The 17,350-nt window shown below is 39.3% G+C and overlaps 1 protein-coding gene across 1 annotated transcript in view; it reads right to left on the bottom strand.

Annotated features, from left to right (window-relative positions):
- Positions 1-1,739: 1,739 nt before the first annotated feature.
- Positions 1,740-17,350, bottom strand: part of LOC309627934 (uncharacterized protein) — a 93,929-nt gene continuing 78,318 nt past the window's right edge. Inside the window, exon 4 of the mRNA XM_082390333.1 lies at positions 1,740-7,028. Within this exon, the coding sequence (XP_082246459.1) occupies positions 7,016-7,028 (13 nt within the window). The 3' untranslated portion in view covers positions 1,740-7,015. The remainder of the gene's footprint in view (positions 7,029-17,350) is intronic.

The following is a 17,350-nucleotide window of genomic DNA, read 5'->3' as shown; positions in this document are numbered from 1 at the left end:
TTCGTATTCCTTTTATATCTTTTTCTTCTCTAATTGCCGTGGCTAGGACTTCCAAAACTATTTTGAATAACAGTGGTGAGAGTGGACATCCTTGTCTTGTTCCTGATCTTAGAGGAAATGCATCCAGTTTTTCACCACTGAGAATGATGTTTGTTGTGGGTATTTATTATGTTGAAGTAAGTTCCCTCTATGCCCACTTTCTGGACAGTTTTTATCATAAATAGGTGTTGAATTTTGTCAAAAGCTTATTCTGCATCTATTGAGATGATCATATGTTTTTTCTTCTTTACTTTGTTAATATGGTGTATCACATTGATTGATTTGTATATATTGAAGAATCCTTGAATCCCTGGGATAAATCCCACTTGATCATGGTATATGATCCTTTTAATGTGCTGTTGGATTCTGTTTGCTAGTATTTTGTTGAGGATTTTTGCATCTATATTCATGAGTGATATTGGTCTGTAATTTTCTTTTTTTGTAGCATCTTTGGTTTTGGTATCAGGGTGATGGTGGCCTCATTGAACGAGTTTGGGAGTGTTCCTTCCTCTGCAATTTTTTGTAAGAGTTTGAGAAGGATAGGTGTTAGCTCTTCTCTAAATGTTTGATAGAATTCACCTGTGAAGCCATCTGGTCCTGGACTTTTGTTTGTTGGAAGATTTTTAATGACAGTTTCAATTTCGTTACTTGTGATTGGTCTGTTTATATTTTCTATTTCTTCCTGGTTCAGTCTTGGAAGGTTATACCTTTCTAAGAATTTGTCCATTTCTTCCAGGTTGTCCATTTTATTGGCATAGAGTTGCCTGTAGTACTCTCTTAGGATGCTTTGTATTTCTGTGGTGTCTGTTGTAACCTCTCCTTTTTCATTTCTAATTTTATTGATTTGAGTCCTCTCCCTCTTTTTCTTGATGAGGCTGGCTCATGGTTTATCAATTTTGTTTATCTTCTCAAAGAACCAGCTTTCAGTGTTATTGATCTTTGCTATTGTTTTCTTTGTTTCTATTGCATTTATTTCTGCTCTTATTTTTATGATTTCTTTCCTTCTACTAACTTCGGGTTTTGTTTGTTCTTCTTCCTCTACTTCCTTTAGGTGTAAAGTCAGATTGTTTATTTGAGATGTTTGTTGTTTCTTGAGGTAGGATTGTATTGCTATAAACTTCCCTCTTAGAACTGCTTTTGCTGCATCCCATAGGTTTTGGATCATCGTGTTTTCGTTGTTATTTGTCTCTAGGTATTTTTTGATTTCCTCTTTGATTTCTTCAGTGATCTCTTGGTTATTTAGTAACGTATTGTTTACCCTCCATGTGTTTGTGTTTTTTATGTTTTTTTCCCTGTAATTGATTTCTAATCTCATAGCGTTGTGGTCAGAAAAGATGCTTGATATGATTTCAATTTTCTTAAATTTACTGAGGCTTGATTTGTGACCCAAGATGTGATCTATCCTGGAGAATGTTCTGTGTACACTTGAGAAGAAAGTTTAATCTGCTGTTTTTGGCTGGAATGTCCTATAAATATCAATGAAATCTATCTGGTCTATTGTGTCATTTAAAGCTTGTGTTTCTTTTTTAATTTTCTGTTTGGATGATCTGTCCATTGGTGTAAATGAGGTGTTAAAGTCCCCCACTATTATTGTGTTACTGTTGACTTCCTCTTATTATACCCATTAGTGGTTGCCTTATGTATTGAGGTGCTCCTATGTTGGGTAGATATATATTTATAATTGTTATATCTTCTTCTTGGATTGATCCCTTGATCATTATGTAGTGCCCTTCCTTGTCTCTTGTAACATTCTTTATTTTAAAGTCTATTTTATCTGATGTGAGTATTGCTACTGCAGCCTTCTTTTGATTTCCATTTGCATGGAAAATCTTTTTTTTTTCCATCCCCTCACTTTCAGTCTGTATGTGTCCCTAGGTCTGAAGTGGGTTTCTCGTAGACAGCATATATATGGGTCTTGTTTCTGTATCCATTCAGCGAGCCTGTGTCTTTTGGTTGGAGCATTTAATCCATTCACATTTAAGGTAATTATCGATATGTATGTTCCTATTACCATTTTCTTAATTGTTTTGGGTTTGTTTTTAATTATTTATTTTTGGCTGCGTTGGGTCTTCGTTGCAGCACGCAGGCTTCTCATTGAGGTGGTCTCTCCTGCCACGGAGCACGGGCTCCAGGCATGTGGGCTCAGTAGCTGCGGCACGCGGGCCCAGCCGCTCCGTGGCACGCGGGATCCTCCCAGACCTGGGCTCAAACCCGTGCCCCTTGCACTGGCAGGCAGATTCCCAACCACTGCATCACCAGGGAAGCCGTCTGGGTTTGTTTTTGTAGGTCCTTTTCTTCTCTTGTGTCTCCCACTTAGACAAGTTCCTTTAGCATTTGTTGTAGAGCTGGTTTGGTGGTGCTGAATTCTCTTAGCTTTTGCTTGTCTGTAAAGCTTTTGATTTCTCCATGGAATCGGAATGTGATCCTTGCCGGGTAGAGTAATCTTGGTTGTAGGTTCTTCCCTTTCATCACTTTAAATATGTCATGCCACTCCCTTCTGGCTTGTAGAGTTTCTGCTGAAAAATCAGCTGTTAACCTTACGGGAGTTCTCTTGTGTTCTTTGTCATTTTTCCCTTGCTGCTCTCGATAATTTTTCTTTGTCTCTAATTTTTGCCAATTTGATTACTATGTGTCTCTGCCTGTTTCTCCTTGGGTTTATCCTGTATGGGACTCTCTGCACTTCCTGGACCTGGGTGGCTATTTCCTTTCCCATGTTAGGGACGTTTTCGACTATAATCTCTTCAAATATTTTCTGGGTTCCTTTCTCTCTCCTCCTTCTGGGACCCCTATAATGCGAATGCTGTTGCATTTAATGTTGTCCCAGAGGTCTCTTAGGCTATCTTCATTTCTTTTCATTCTTTTTTCTTCATTCTGTTCTTCAGCAGTGAATTCCACCATTTTGTCTTCCAAGTCATTTATCCATTCTTCTGCCTCACTTATTCTGCTGTTGATTCCTTCTAGTGTATTTTTCATTTCAGTTATTGTATTGTTCATCTCTGTTTCTTTGTTCTTTTGTTCTTCTAGGTCTTTGTTAAACATTTCTTGCATCTTCTCGATCTTTGCCTCCATTCTTTTTCCGAGGTCCTGGATCATCTTCACTATCATTATTCTGAATTCTTTTTCTGGAAGTTTGCCCATCTCCACTTCATTTAGTTGTTTTTTTCTGGGGTTTTGTCTTGTTCCTTCATCTGGTACATAGCCCTTTTCATCTTGTCTTTCTTTCTGTGAACGTGGTTTTAGTTCCACAGGCTGCAGGTTTGTAGTTCTTCTTGCTTCTGCTGTCTTCCCTCTGGTGGATTACGTTATCTAAGAGGCCTGTGCAAGTTTCCTGATGGGAGGGACTGGTGGTGGGTAGAGCTGGCTGTTGCTCTGGTGGGCAGAGCTCAGTAAAACTTTAATCTGCTTGTCTGCTGATGGGTGGGGCTGGGTTCCCTCCCTGTTGGTTGTTTGGCCTGAGGCGACCCAGCACTGAAGGCTACAGGCTCTTTGGTGGGGCTAATGGTGGTCTCTGGGAGGGCTCACGCCAAGGAGTACTTCCCAGAACTTCTGCTGCCAGTGTCCCTGTCCCTATGGTGAGCCACAGCCGCCCCCCACCTCTGCAGGAGACCCTTCAACACTAGCAGGTAGGTCTGGTTCAGTCTCCTGTGGGGTCACTGCTCCTTCCCCTGGGTCCCGATGTGCACACTACTTTGTGTGTGTCCTCCAAGAGTGGAGTCTCTGTTCCCCCCAGTCCTGCCAAAGTCCTGCAATCAAATCCTGCTAGCCTTCAAAGTCTGATTCTCCGGGAATTCCTCCTCCCATTGGTGGACCCCTAGGTTGGGAAGCCTGACGTGGGGCTCAGAACCTTCACTCCAGTGGGTGGACTTCTGTGGTATAATTGTTCTCCAGTTTGTGAGTCACCCACCCAGTGGTTATGGGATTTGATTTTATTGTGACTGCCCGCCTCCTACCATGTCATTTTGGCTTCTCCTTTTTCTTTGGATGTGGGGTATCTTTTTTGGTGAGTTCCAGTGTCTTCCTGTCGATGACTGTTCAACAGTTAGCTGTGATTCCGGTGCTCTCACCAGAGGGAGTGAGAGCATGTCCTTCTACTCTGCCATCTTGAACCAATCTCCTCTCTAATCCACTTTTAATTAAGGGATTTAACAGACAAATAAACCATTATATTTCTCATAGATTGCTGATATATTGCTAGCATCAGAACTACTGGAAGTATATTTTAGGGGGACAGTTTAGAGATGATTTAAGTCCTATAAATTATTATCATCATCTAAACCAAAATATCTTTGAGTTCAAAGTGCCTGCCTGTGCAGTGGAACATAAACTAAAATCATCAAAGCTGGAGGTGACTCTAGAACTAGCCTGGCCCTGGGCAAGAGTTTGACATGAGACAAATTGTATTTTCCCAAAGTCATTTTACTTTGCCATTATGCATATATTGATTCCATTTTTTTCTGGCCTTGTCATAGACTCACCCATTCACAGAACTTTATATTCTTTTTTTTTTAATTTATTTATTTATTTATGGCTGTGTTGGGTCTTCGTTTCTGTGCGAAGGCTTTCTCTAGTTGCGGCAAGTGGGGGCCACTCTTCATCGCAGTGCGCGGGCCTCTCATTATCGCGGCCTCTCTTGTTGTGGAGCACAGGCTCCAGATGCACAGGCTCAGTAATTGTGGCTCACGGGCCTAGCTGCTCCGCGGCATGTGGGATCTTCCCAGACCAGGGCTCGAACCTGTGTCCCCTGCATTGGCAGGCAGATTCTCAACCACTGCGCCACCAGGGAAGCCCCTTTTATATTCTTTTAATTGTATCATAAGCCACCTACCATGGTAAGTCACTCTGTAAACAAACCTATACAACATCAACTACCACCTCAGTTTAATAGGTTGGATATTGATAGCTGGTATAAACAAATGGCTCATTAATAAGTTCTTATTGGTTGAAGTCACTCATTGGTTGAAGTCCAATTAAGACAAACAGCAATCCATAATACACATTCTCAAGAATGCAGTAATTCCTAACATTGAGGGCTTATTCTGTACCAGGCACTCTGTACATGCTTTTTATATATTGCCTGAGTTAATACTCAAAATAACTATATGATATTGGTGCCATTATTATCCTCATTTTACACATGAGGAAACTAAGTCACAGAGAGGTTAAATGACTTTAATATCACATAGCTAGTAAATGTCAGATGATCTTTGAACCTAACCATCCAATCATAGCATCTTTTATTATGTACTGTTCATTATTCTCTTTTTACGGGAGTTGCGATAGCCACTCTTATCATATTGTTTTGCATGATTTCTAATTTGCATAACATATGAAAGTTTTCGTTTGTTCTAACTACTTAACAATGTCCAATTTAAATAATTTGAAGATGAAATACCTCTCCAAATACAATCTTCCTCTGAAAAGTTTCATGCACATTTGCCTTGTACTTTATGCAAAATCCACGCTTGTATGAACGAAGCAGAAGCCTGCTAATGTGCAAAGACTGAATGTTTTGAATTTCTGAGTTCAGCCAGGGGGGCGTGCTTACTGTGGCCCAGTACCAGATGTGGGGTCCAGCCAACTGTTAGTCATGTGAGTCTCAATACAGCTGCTTAGTGTGCCAGAGTACAGCCACCTGATTTCATATCTTTGAAACTAAGTACAGTAGCTGTAAGTACACTTAAATCAGTCCTCTTCATAAAATCAGAAAAATTAAAATAGATTTTATAAGGTAATTAAACTCAATTAAACTCAATCAACTTTACCAATTAAACTCAATCAAGAAAACTGATTTTCTTTTGCACTAAAATCACAAGTTATTTGTAGCATAATGTTTGAGAGCCCACAGTACCTGAATTCAGGCTCCAGCAACTCAACTGTGCCTTGGGCAAGTTATTTATAACCTCTAGGCTTCAGTTACCTCAACTGAAAACTGGGAGTTATAAATTGGGGATTAGGATTGTTATGGGTATTGAATTAATTAATGTAGAGTTCTTCTAACAGTATCATCTGATCCTGCTTCCTAAGAAGTACATATTCACACTGTAGGTCTTGCAAAGTACTTTAGTGCCTTGATTCCTATTTCTCATTCTCTATGTCAGTTTTTCTTAGCGAGGTAGAAATGATGGCTGCCCTAATAAAGAGAAGAGAAAAAAACGTCTAGAAGATACGATTTATTAAATGAAAGCTACCATGGATTAGTGAGGGCAATTTTTACCTATGGCTTATGGAAACAAAGGGGGATTATGGAGTACCACTACAATCATGCAGGGTAAACAAAAATGTGTTTAGAGATACAGAGGATGGAAGGACTAGAAAACACCTTACACAGAAATGTTTGTTTTTGATATTACCAATGCAGTGCACCAGCACATTTTCCAGGGTAAAAGCAACTCATAAATACTCTGACATACTATGTTCCTATCTCAACTAACACATTAAGAGCAAAGAAGATGTTCACACACATGTTAGTCGATCCACTTCATTCACCACCCAAAATATTAACTATAATATATTTTATGATAACAAGCATTAAAAAGTAAGCTCTCCATTCTTTTCCCCTCAGCAGCATCCAAAGACCTACACACTTATGTGGAGGATTTCCTCTTGAATAGGAAAATGAAGGGAAATCTCAGGAATGAAAGAAAAAACAAATTTAAACAACAATAACGAATTCAATCTACAAAGAAAGCCAAAACAGGATTTAGTTCTAGCTTTCTCTATTCCCTGGGTTGCACAGCCTATCCAAAATAGGGTGGGGGCTAGTGGCCACATAGACCTCCAGTGTGGTCAGTTGAGGACAAGAGCACTCATTTACCTGAGTTCCCCTATTCTAAAGAATTCAGCAATTATTCATGGCAATGAGGCCAAACATGCTGTTGGCTTGACCACAGAGTCATATAACATCCTTTGCCCCTTCACTCTTGGCTCACCCAGTCCTTGTTCTTGGCCACAGAGGTTTTGGTCTGGCTGCTCACAATCAGTGTATAATCCTGGAAGAAAACGAGAAAAATCAAATAAAGATATGGTCAAACCAAGATTATTCTAGTCATGCTGTCCCAGTTCAATAATATATGCACAACCAAAGGAATATTTGGGGCTTGAAGTAATTTTAAATTAGAGCTTGATAAACAAACTTAATGCAAAAAGCAAGTATCCAAATGTATGAATATCAAACTGTCTTTAGCCCACTTGATTTTGCAATGTTTCTCTGGATAAGAACCATCCTCCTCTCTTTTGCTTCAGGAATCTCACTCCACTGGGAAGAAAACCGGCCATTCAATGTTTATCAATTTCTACATTAAACCTCGTTGTTTATCCATCCCCAAAGAAACAATGCTCCTACAGGCTAAATAATCACAATTTCTGAGCACATATTTTTCTCTCTCTGTTTCCCTTCTACCTGGGAAACTCCCCATGGGTGATCGAAGATGAAGCCAAAATGTTCCACTTTCCCCTTCTCATCCCAAGGCAACTGACTCATCCAGCTTTGTACATACATCTGTTGAAAGCAGCTCTTTTGCCCCTTTCCCGTTTGCACACTTCTGTCCCCCTCTAACCTTGAAAGAACCTAATTATAAGAATGAGATCACTAGGCAATTTAAACTAATTCCTGACTTATGCTCTCCTGAACACACACCATGCCTTGCCTAACCTGTTGACTCTTTTCCTAGATAAAAGAAGAATAAAGAATTAAGCAGTTAAAGAATGACTAGCTCTCTACCCTCAACACCCCCCTTAGCAATCCTGCAGGCAGATCACTCGGGCAAGATAACATCAGCCAGTCTGCTGGCAATGGAGAGTGATGCAGAACACAACCTCCTGCCTCAATGATTCACTGAGATTATTTCTCCCTTTTTCCCTTTAAAAACTATCATGGCTGAGCAGAATCTTTGGAGCTGGTCTCGGGACAAGAGTCCACCTTCTCCCCAGATTGCTGACTTTTCTGATTAAAACACCCTTCCTTCCTACTGACATTCGCCTCTCAATTATTGGCTTTAAGCAGCAAGCAGCCAAAACTAAGCTCAGTAACACTGTTAACTCACATACCATATAGTCCTATCATGCTGGTTTCTATGTCTGTTTTCCTCACTAGATATTTGGTGTCTCAAAGTCAGGAAACCTATATTACTCATCTTTGTAACCCTGGTGCTCAGACACAAAAGATACTCAATAAATACTGTTGAATAAATGAATGAAGAAATCAGTAAATGGTTCGGCTTGTATGTCAATATTCTAATGGATTTCTTGGGAAAAGAATGGGAAATGAAACCAAGCAGGACCTTGTGGGGACCCCCTCCCCCCCACCTCCATACAAATTCTTTCCATCTCCCCTGTTTCTGGTTTCTTGTCTGTAGGAAAGAGTCTTCATCCAGCCTCCTAGACCTTCCCTGATTTCCAAAGGGTAGATTCAAACGATTGCTAAACAGGGAAGGGAGGGAATATAGAAACAAAGGAGGAGCAGTGAATTAACAATAGGCCAGGGAAGGAGCAAGGTTCTGGTTCCTCTTGAAGGAATACACATAACAATATCTTTGAGTTCTTCTGCAGTAACTAAGGCCCCCACCCAGGAGGAGAATGGTAACTTCAGGCTGAGCACAAGATTCCTGGAACACTGCCCCATTACCTCATCACCAAACAATCAGAAGAAAGTCACACACCCTGCAGCCCTCACCCCAAATTTTGCATGTAAAATTTCTCCCCAAAAACCATCAGCGAGTTTGAGTTTTTGAGCATGAGCCACCTGTTCTTCTTTCTTGGCCCAGCAGTAAACCTTTCTCTGCACCAAACACTGATGTTTCCGTTTATTTGCCCTCACTGTGCATTGGGCACAAGACCTTGCATTCCATAACTGAAAGAGGAGTTGTACAACCAGTATAGTATCTAGCAACTGAGTGAAATGCACACTTTGGATTTAGGCAGGCACTGGAAAGTCAAACTCAGTCTTAATGATTGTAGACATTTTTCTGTCTGAAAAAGAGACACTCACATGGGTTATCTGTTCTTATGGCTCATCTAGAAAGCATCCATAAATCTAGAAGGGGAAATCCTGAGTACTACAAGTTGAGTGGTGTTGTAGATTGGGTAGATGACTTATATGTTCTGGGAGTTAGAAATATTAACCCAAATCTGAGAACATTACCAAACAAACTAATAGAGTGACCCACAGGAATTTCTCTTTTTATGTTAAGGTTTCAATCAGAAAATAGGCATACGACAAGAAGAAGATAACGTGAACTAATAGAACGTTCTTTATTCTCCTTAGTGTTTGAATCATTCTCTGTACACAGGAGGAGCTAATTAAATATTGATTCATGCACTAAGTAATTTCCTGCCTTCCAGGCCTGAACTGCCTGTAAAGTGTTCATTGTCCCTCGCTTTTTGCCCAAGTCAAAGCAAGCCTTTACCTTCATGCATGTCAAGAGAAGCATCTCACACTGGGAAGGGCATTTCCGACATGGAGGAAATAGCTCAAGTCCAATACACACATGGATGAGCTCAGGTTTGGAGGTTAAAAAAACAAACAAACAAACCAAAAAAAAAATGTCTTATAGGCAAACAGGTTAAAATTTAATGCAGTTTCTCAGTCTTGGAGAAACAGCCCATTTGGAATTCTTTCCCCAACTCAGCTGACACTCATTTGGGAATAGTGTACTAAAAAATATCTTAGATATTTTATCACTCTCTTCCTCAGAGTCACAAATCTTTCCAGATTTCAGAATATTTTTCCCAAACCAAGCTTCAGACTCATGTAAAATAAAAGGCCCCATCAATGCCAATATTCTGAGACTTGATGAGATTCTATTTCCATTAGAAATACTAGAACAAGGGTCACTAGGAAAATATGGCATCATTTTACAAGAAAACATCATCATGATGACACCTCTAAGTATATGTGCAACTTTAAAGAATGCATGCTTCCTAAGTTTAAGAAATATTTTCATAAGGTATCTGTTTTCTAAGCCTAAAAGAATTCCTATAGAATGAGTATTTGTAATTATTTTTTCTAAAATCTGGAATGGGAACTACATAAGCATGAAAGAACTAAAGAGCCCACAACTAGGGCACCTGCCAGCTGCTGGTGGGGGACTCTGATGCCCAAGGAGACGGGAGGAACCACAAAGTGAACCGGCAGCTTGTGGGATCTTGGTTCACGAGCCCGGGGTCAGGTGGAAGCTCCTGCAGTGGGAGCTCCGAGTCCAAACAACTGTACTAACAGAGAACCCCAGGGAATGTTCATCAGAGTGAGGTCTCACGGAGTTCCTCATCTCAGCACCAAGACCCAGCTCTACCCAATAGCCTACAAACTCTAGTGTTGGAAGCCTCAGGCCAAACAACCAGTAAGACAGGAACACAATCCCACTCATAAAAAAAAAAAAAAAAAAAAAGAGATGGCAAAAAAATATGTCACAGATGAAGAAGCATGGTAAAAACCTACAAGACCAAATAAATGAAGAGGAAATAAGCAGTCTACCTGAAAAAGAATTCAGAATAATGATAGTAAAGATGATCTAGAATCTCAGAAATAAATTGGAGGCATAGACTGAGAAAATACAAGAAATGTTTAAAAAAGATCTAGAAGAACTAAAGAACAAACAGAGATGAACAACACAATCACTGAAATGAAAAATACACTAGAAGGGATCAATAACAGAATAACTGAGGCAGAAGAATGAATAAGTGAGCTGGAAGACAAAATGGTGGAAATAACTGCCGAGGAGCAGAACAAAGAAAAAAGAGTGAAAAGAATTGAAGACAATCTCAGAGACCTCTGGGACAACACTAAACGCATCAACATTCGAATAACAGGGGCCCCAGAAGAAGAGAAAAAGAAAGGGTCTGAGAAAATATTTGAAGAGATTATAGTTGAAAATTTCCCTAACATGGGAAAGGAAATAGTCACCCAAGTCCAGGAAGCACAGAGAGTCCCATACAGGATAAACCCTAGGAAAACACACCAAGACACATATTAATCACACTAACAAAAATTAAATTCAAAGAAAAAATATTAAAAGCAGCAAGGTAAAAACAAAAAATAACATACAAAGGAATCCCCATAAGGTTATCAGCTGATTTTTCAGCGGAAACTCTGCAGGCTAGGAGGCAGTAGCAGGATATACTTAAAGTGATGAAACAGAATAACCTACAACCGAGGTTACTCTACCCAGCAAGGATCTCATTCAGATTTGATGGAGAAGTCAAAAGCTTTTCAGACAAACAAAGGTAAGAGAATTCAGTACCACCAAACCAGCTTTACAACAAATGCTAAAGGAACTTCTCTAGACAGGAAACACAGGAGAAGGAAAAGACCTACAAAAACAAATGCAAAACAATTAAGAAAATGGTAATAAGAACATACATATATATAATAACCTTGAATGTAAATGGATTAAATGCTCCAACCAGAAGACACAGACTGGCTGAATGGATACAAACACGAGATCCATATATATGCTGTCTACAAGAGACCCACTTCAGACCTAGGGACACATACAGACTGAAAGTGAAGGGATGGAAAAAGATATTCCATGCAAAGGGAAATCAAAAGAAAGCTGGAGTAGCAATACTCGTATCAGATAAAATAGACCTTAAAATAAACTCTGTTACAAGAGATAAGGAGGGACACTATATAATGATCGAAGGATCAATTCAAGAAGATATAACAATTATAAATGCTTATGCACCCAATATAGGAGCATCTCAATACATAAGGCAAATGCTATTAACCATGAAAAGAGAAATCGACAGTAACACAATAATAGTAGGGAATTTTAACACCCCACTTAAACCAATGGACAGATCATCCAAGCAGAAAATAAATAAGGGAACAAAAGCTTTAAATGACAAATAGACCAGATAGATGTAATTGGTATTTACAGAACATTCAACCCAAAAGTGGCAGAATACACTTTCTTCTCAAGTGCACATGGAACATTCTACAGGATAGATCACATCTTGGGTCACAAATCAAGCCTTGGAAAATTTAAGAAAATTGAAATTGCATCAAGCATCTTTTCTTGACCACAACGCTATGAGATTGGAAATCAATTACAGGAAAAAAACTGTAAAAAAACACAAATACATGGAGGCTAAACAGTGCACTACTAACCAAGAGATCACTGAAGAAATCAAAGAAGAAATAAAAAAATACATAGAAACAAATGACAATGAAAACACAATGACCCAAAACTTATGGGATGCAGCAAAAGCAGTTCTAAGAGGGAAATTTATAGCAATACAATCTCACCTCAAGAAACAAGAAAAATCTCAAATAAACAATATAACACTACACTTGAAACAACTAGAGAAAAAAGAACAAAGAAAACCCAAAGTCAGTAGAAGGAAAGAAATCATAAGGAACAGAGCAGAAATAAATGAAATAGAAACGAAGAAAACAATAGCAAAGATCAATAAAACTAAAAGCTGGTTCTTTGAGAAGATAAACAAAATTGATAACCCTTAGCCAGACTCATCAAGAAAAAAAGGGAGAGGACACAAATCAATAAAATGAGAAATGAAAAAGGAGAAATCACAACTGACACTGCAGAAATACAAAGGATTATAAGACACTACTACAAACAACTATATGCCAATAAAATGGACAACCACGAAAAAATGGACAAATTCTTGGAAAGGTACAATTTTCCAAGACTGATCCAGGAAAAATTCGAAAATATAAACAGACATCACAAGTAATGAAATTGAAATTGTAATGAAAAATCTTCCAACAAACAAAAGTTCAGGACCAGATGGCTTCACAGGTGAATTCTATCAAACATTTATAGGAGAGCTGACACCCATCCTTCTCAAACTCTTCCAAAATATTGCAGAGGGAGAAACACTCCCAAATTCATTCTACAAAGCCACCATCACCCTGATACCAAAACCAGAAAAGATATCACAAAAAAAGAAAATTACAGGCCAATATTACTGATGAACATAGATGTAAAAATCCTCAACAAAATACAAGCAAACAGAAGCCAACAGCACATTAAAAGGATCGTGCACCATAATCAAGTGGGATTTATCCCAGAGATGCAAGGATTCTTCAATATATGCAAATCAATCAATGTGATACACCATATTAACAAACTGAGGATAAAAACCATATGATCATCTCAAAAATGCAGAAAAAGCTTTTGACAAAATTAAGCACCCATTTATGATAAAAACTCTCTAGATAATGGGCATAGAGGGAACTTACCTCAACATAATAAAGGTCATATATGACAAACTCACAGCAAGCATCATACTCACTGGTGAAAAACTGAAAGCATTTCAACTAAGAGCAGGAACAAGACAAGGATGCCCACTCTTGCCACTCTTATTCAACATAGTTCTGGCAGTCCTAGCCACAGCAATCAGGGAAGAAAAAGAAATAAAAGGAATACAAATTGGAAAAGAAGAAGTGAAACTGTCACTGTTTGCCAATGACATGATACTATACATAGAAAATCCTAAAGATGCCACCAGAAAACGAGTAGAACTAATCAATGAATTTGGTAAGGTTGCAAGATCTAAAATTAATGCACAGAAATCTCTGGCATTCCTATACACCAACAACAAAAAATCAGAAAGAGAAATTAAGGAAACACTCTCATTCACCACTGCAACAAAAAGAATAAAATACCTAGGAATAAACCTTCCTAAGGAGACAAAAGACCTGTTTGCAGAACACTATAAGACACTGATGAAAGAAATTAAAGACGTTACAAACAGATGGAGAGATATACCATGTTCTTGGATTGCAAGAATCAATATTGTGAAAATGACAATAGTACCCAAAGCAATCTACAGATTCAATGCAATCCCTATCAAACTACCAATGGCATTTTTCACAGAGCTAGAACAAAAAATTTCACAATTTGTATGGAAACACAAAAGACCCCGAATAGCCAAAGCAATCTTGAGAAAGAAAAACAGAGCTGGAGGAATCAGGCTCCCTGACTTCAAACTATACCACAAAGCTACAGTACAATACAGTATGGTACTGGCACAAAAACGGAAATATAGATCAATGGTACAGGATACAATGCCCAGAGATAAACCCACGCACATATGGGCACCTAATTTATGACAAAGGAGGCAACAATATACAACGGAGAAAAGACAGCCTCTTCAATAAGTGGTGCTGGGAAAACTGGACAGCTACATGTAAAAGAATGAAATTAGAACACTACCTAATTCCATACACAAAAATAAACTCCAAATGGATTAAAGACTTAAATGTAAGACCAGCCACTATAAAACTCTTAGAGGAAAACATAGGAAAAACACTCTTTGACATAAACCACAGCAAGATCTTTTTTGACCCACCTCCTAGAGTAACAGAAATAAAAACAAAAAGAAACAAATTGGACTTAATTAAACTTAAAAGTTTTTGCACAGCAAAGGCAACCATAAACAAGACAAAAAGACAACCCTCAGAATGGCAGAAAATATTTGCCAATGAAACAAGAGACAAGGGATTAATCTCCAAAATATACTAACAGCTCATGGAGCTCAAAACAAACAAACAATCCAGTTAAAAAACGGGCGGAAGACCTAAATAGACATTTCACCAAGGAAGACATACAGATGGCCAAGAGGCACATGAAAAGATGCTCAACATCACTTATTATTAGAGAAATTCAAATCAAAACTACAACGAGGTGTCACCTCACACCATTCAGAATGGCTATTATCCAAAAAATCTAGAAACAATAAAGGCTGGACAGTGGGTGGTGAAAAGGGATCCCTCCTGCACTGTTGGTGGGAATGTAAATTGATACAGCCACTATTGAAAACAGTATGGAGGTTCCAAAAAAACTAAAAATAGAACTACTGTATGACCCAGCAATCCCACTACTGGGCATATACCCTGAGAAAATCGTAATTCAAAAAGAGTCATGTACCACAATGTTCATTGCAGCACCATTTACAATAGCCAGGACATGGAAGCAACCTAAATGTCCATCGACAGATGAATGGATAAAGAAGATGTGGCACATATATACAATGGAATATTACTCAGCCATAAAAAGAAACAAAATTGAGTTATTTGTAGTGAGGTGGATGGATCTAGAGTGTGTCATACAGAGTCAGTCAGAAAGAGAAAAACAAATACCACATGCTAACGCATATATACGGAATCTAAAAAAAAAAAAAAAGGTACTGATGAACCTAGTTGCAGGGCAGGAATAAAGAGGTAGGCATAGAGAATGGACTTGAGGACATGGGGTGGGAGGGTGAAGCTGGGGCGAAGTGAGAGTAGCATCGACATATATACACTACTGAATGTAAAATAGTTGGCTGGTGGGAATCAGCAGCATAGCACAGGGAGATCAGCTCGGTGCTTTGCGATGACCTAGAGGGGTGGGATAGAGAGGATGGGAGGGAGGCTCAAGAGGGAAGGGATAGGGGGACATGTGTATGCATATGGCTGATTCACTTTGTTGTGCAACAGAAACTAACACAGTAATGTGAAGCAATTATACTCCAATAAAGATCTACTTAAAAAATAAAAAAACTAAAGTAACAGTCATCAAGGCTTAGGTGTAAACATGGGGAGTTAGGGTTGAGGCAGTCACCATCATTAATAGCATATGAGGATGAGGAACTGATGACATTCTTTGTGGAACAAGGAGGGGAATTAATCAGATATTGGGAGGATATCTGCATATCAGGCTGGACAGCCTACAAAGTAAAAAAATATATTTCTCAAACACTCAGAGAGGTCTCTAGGGAAAGAAGAGTGATTTATTAGATTGGTAAAACAAAAAAAAAATTGTGTCTGCACAAGTGTGACCCAGGGTCCAATCTTCCTTCACCTTCAGACTAGTTGGCCTACTGTATGGATACATATTCTTACTTCTACTACAGGAAGCTACAGAGACAGGCTTTGCCCTGAGAGGGGAGGCCTAAGGGTTTCCTGCTTCACTGCCTACAACTGGGTAAAAACGTCCATCCATTTCTGTCAAAAGACTGAGTCATCTAATTGTGGTCTCAGGCTGCATTCTTCAATTCAGCATTACTGTAATAAAACTGGTATGTTGATCTCCATCCGCATCCTGTGTCTACTTCTCCATTGGTTCAGAAGCCACATTGGAAAGAGACATGATTATCACTCCCCAAGCCCCAATAACCACCAATGTTTAAGGAAGGAGACATGGAAAAAACAGTCTTACTGGTGAGTGGTGTACCATGAGAGTGCAGTGTCATGGAAACCAGAAGAGTCGAGTTTCAAGAAGGAGGGGGTGCTTAACCATCAAGTTAACGGAGACTTCCATTTCAGCCAGGATGAGAATGTCCAAGTGAGGTGTAGGGAGTCCGATCAAACTTCATCCTTACTAAAATTGCCAGCTAATCAGCATTCAGCCACCAGATTCCAGCAAAGAAAGAGAATGCAAAGGCAGGTTAAAAAGGTTCTGGTCACCAATTCAAGTGTATGGAGGTGGGGTTTTTCCCACCAGACCAGCAAGCAAGAAATGCTCTGACACCAGCTGGGTGTCCTACAGTTTAACTCAATTTTGACGCTATCTGCCTAGAGATAGCATCAGACCTCACAGGTTGAGGGTTTGGTCCTACAAGACCCTCCCCTCTTCAGACACCAATCGAAAGCCCAGGTTATCACTGTATCTGACTGACAAGCTATAGATTGTAGGTTCCAGTGACCCTCCTCCTTGAATTTCAGGCACCAGTCACACGTTCAGGTTGTCACCTGTACTTCTGACAAACTGGCTATAAATCAAATGTTCCCATGGTCCCCTCCTTGGGTTCAATTAGTTTGCTAGAATGGCTCACAGAATGTAGAGAAACATTTTACTTACTAGATCACCAGTTTATTACAAAAGGATGTAACTCAGGAATAGCCAGGTTGAAGAGATGCATAGGGCAACATATGAAAAAGAGGCACTGAGCTTCCACACCCCCTCCAAGTGCACTATTCTGCCCATACCTCCTTGTGTTTACCAACTGGGAAGTTCACTGAACTCGTCTTTTTTGGTTTTCATGGAGGCTTCAACACATAGATAAGGTTTGATTAAATAATTGTCCATTGGTGATTGATTCAACCTCCAGCCCCTCTCCCCTCCTTCCCAGAGGTTGTGGGGTGGGACTGAAAATTCCAACCCTCTAATCATCTGGTTGGCTCCACTATCAACCAGTTTCCATCCTTAAGTGTTTTCCCCCAAAGTCACCTCATTAACCTAACAAAAGATACATATATTGCTCTCTCTTCATTTAAAAAATTCCAAGGGTTTTCATCATTTCCAATGCCAGAAATGATGAAAACCCTAATATACATTTCTTATAAATCACAGTGTCATGCAGATGC

Source organism: Balaenoptera borealis (genome assembly GCF_965194805.1).
Source record: "Balaenoptera borealis genome assembly, chromosome: 4".
Lineage (NCBI taxonomy): Eukaryota > Metazoa > Chordata > Mammalia > Artiodactyla > Balaenopteridae > Balaenoptera > Balaenoptera borealis.
This window is presented reverse-complemented; position numbering and strand designations above follow the sequence as displayed.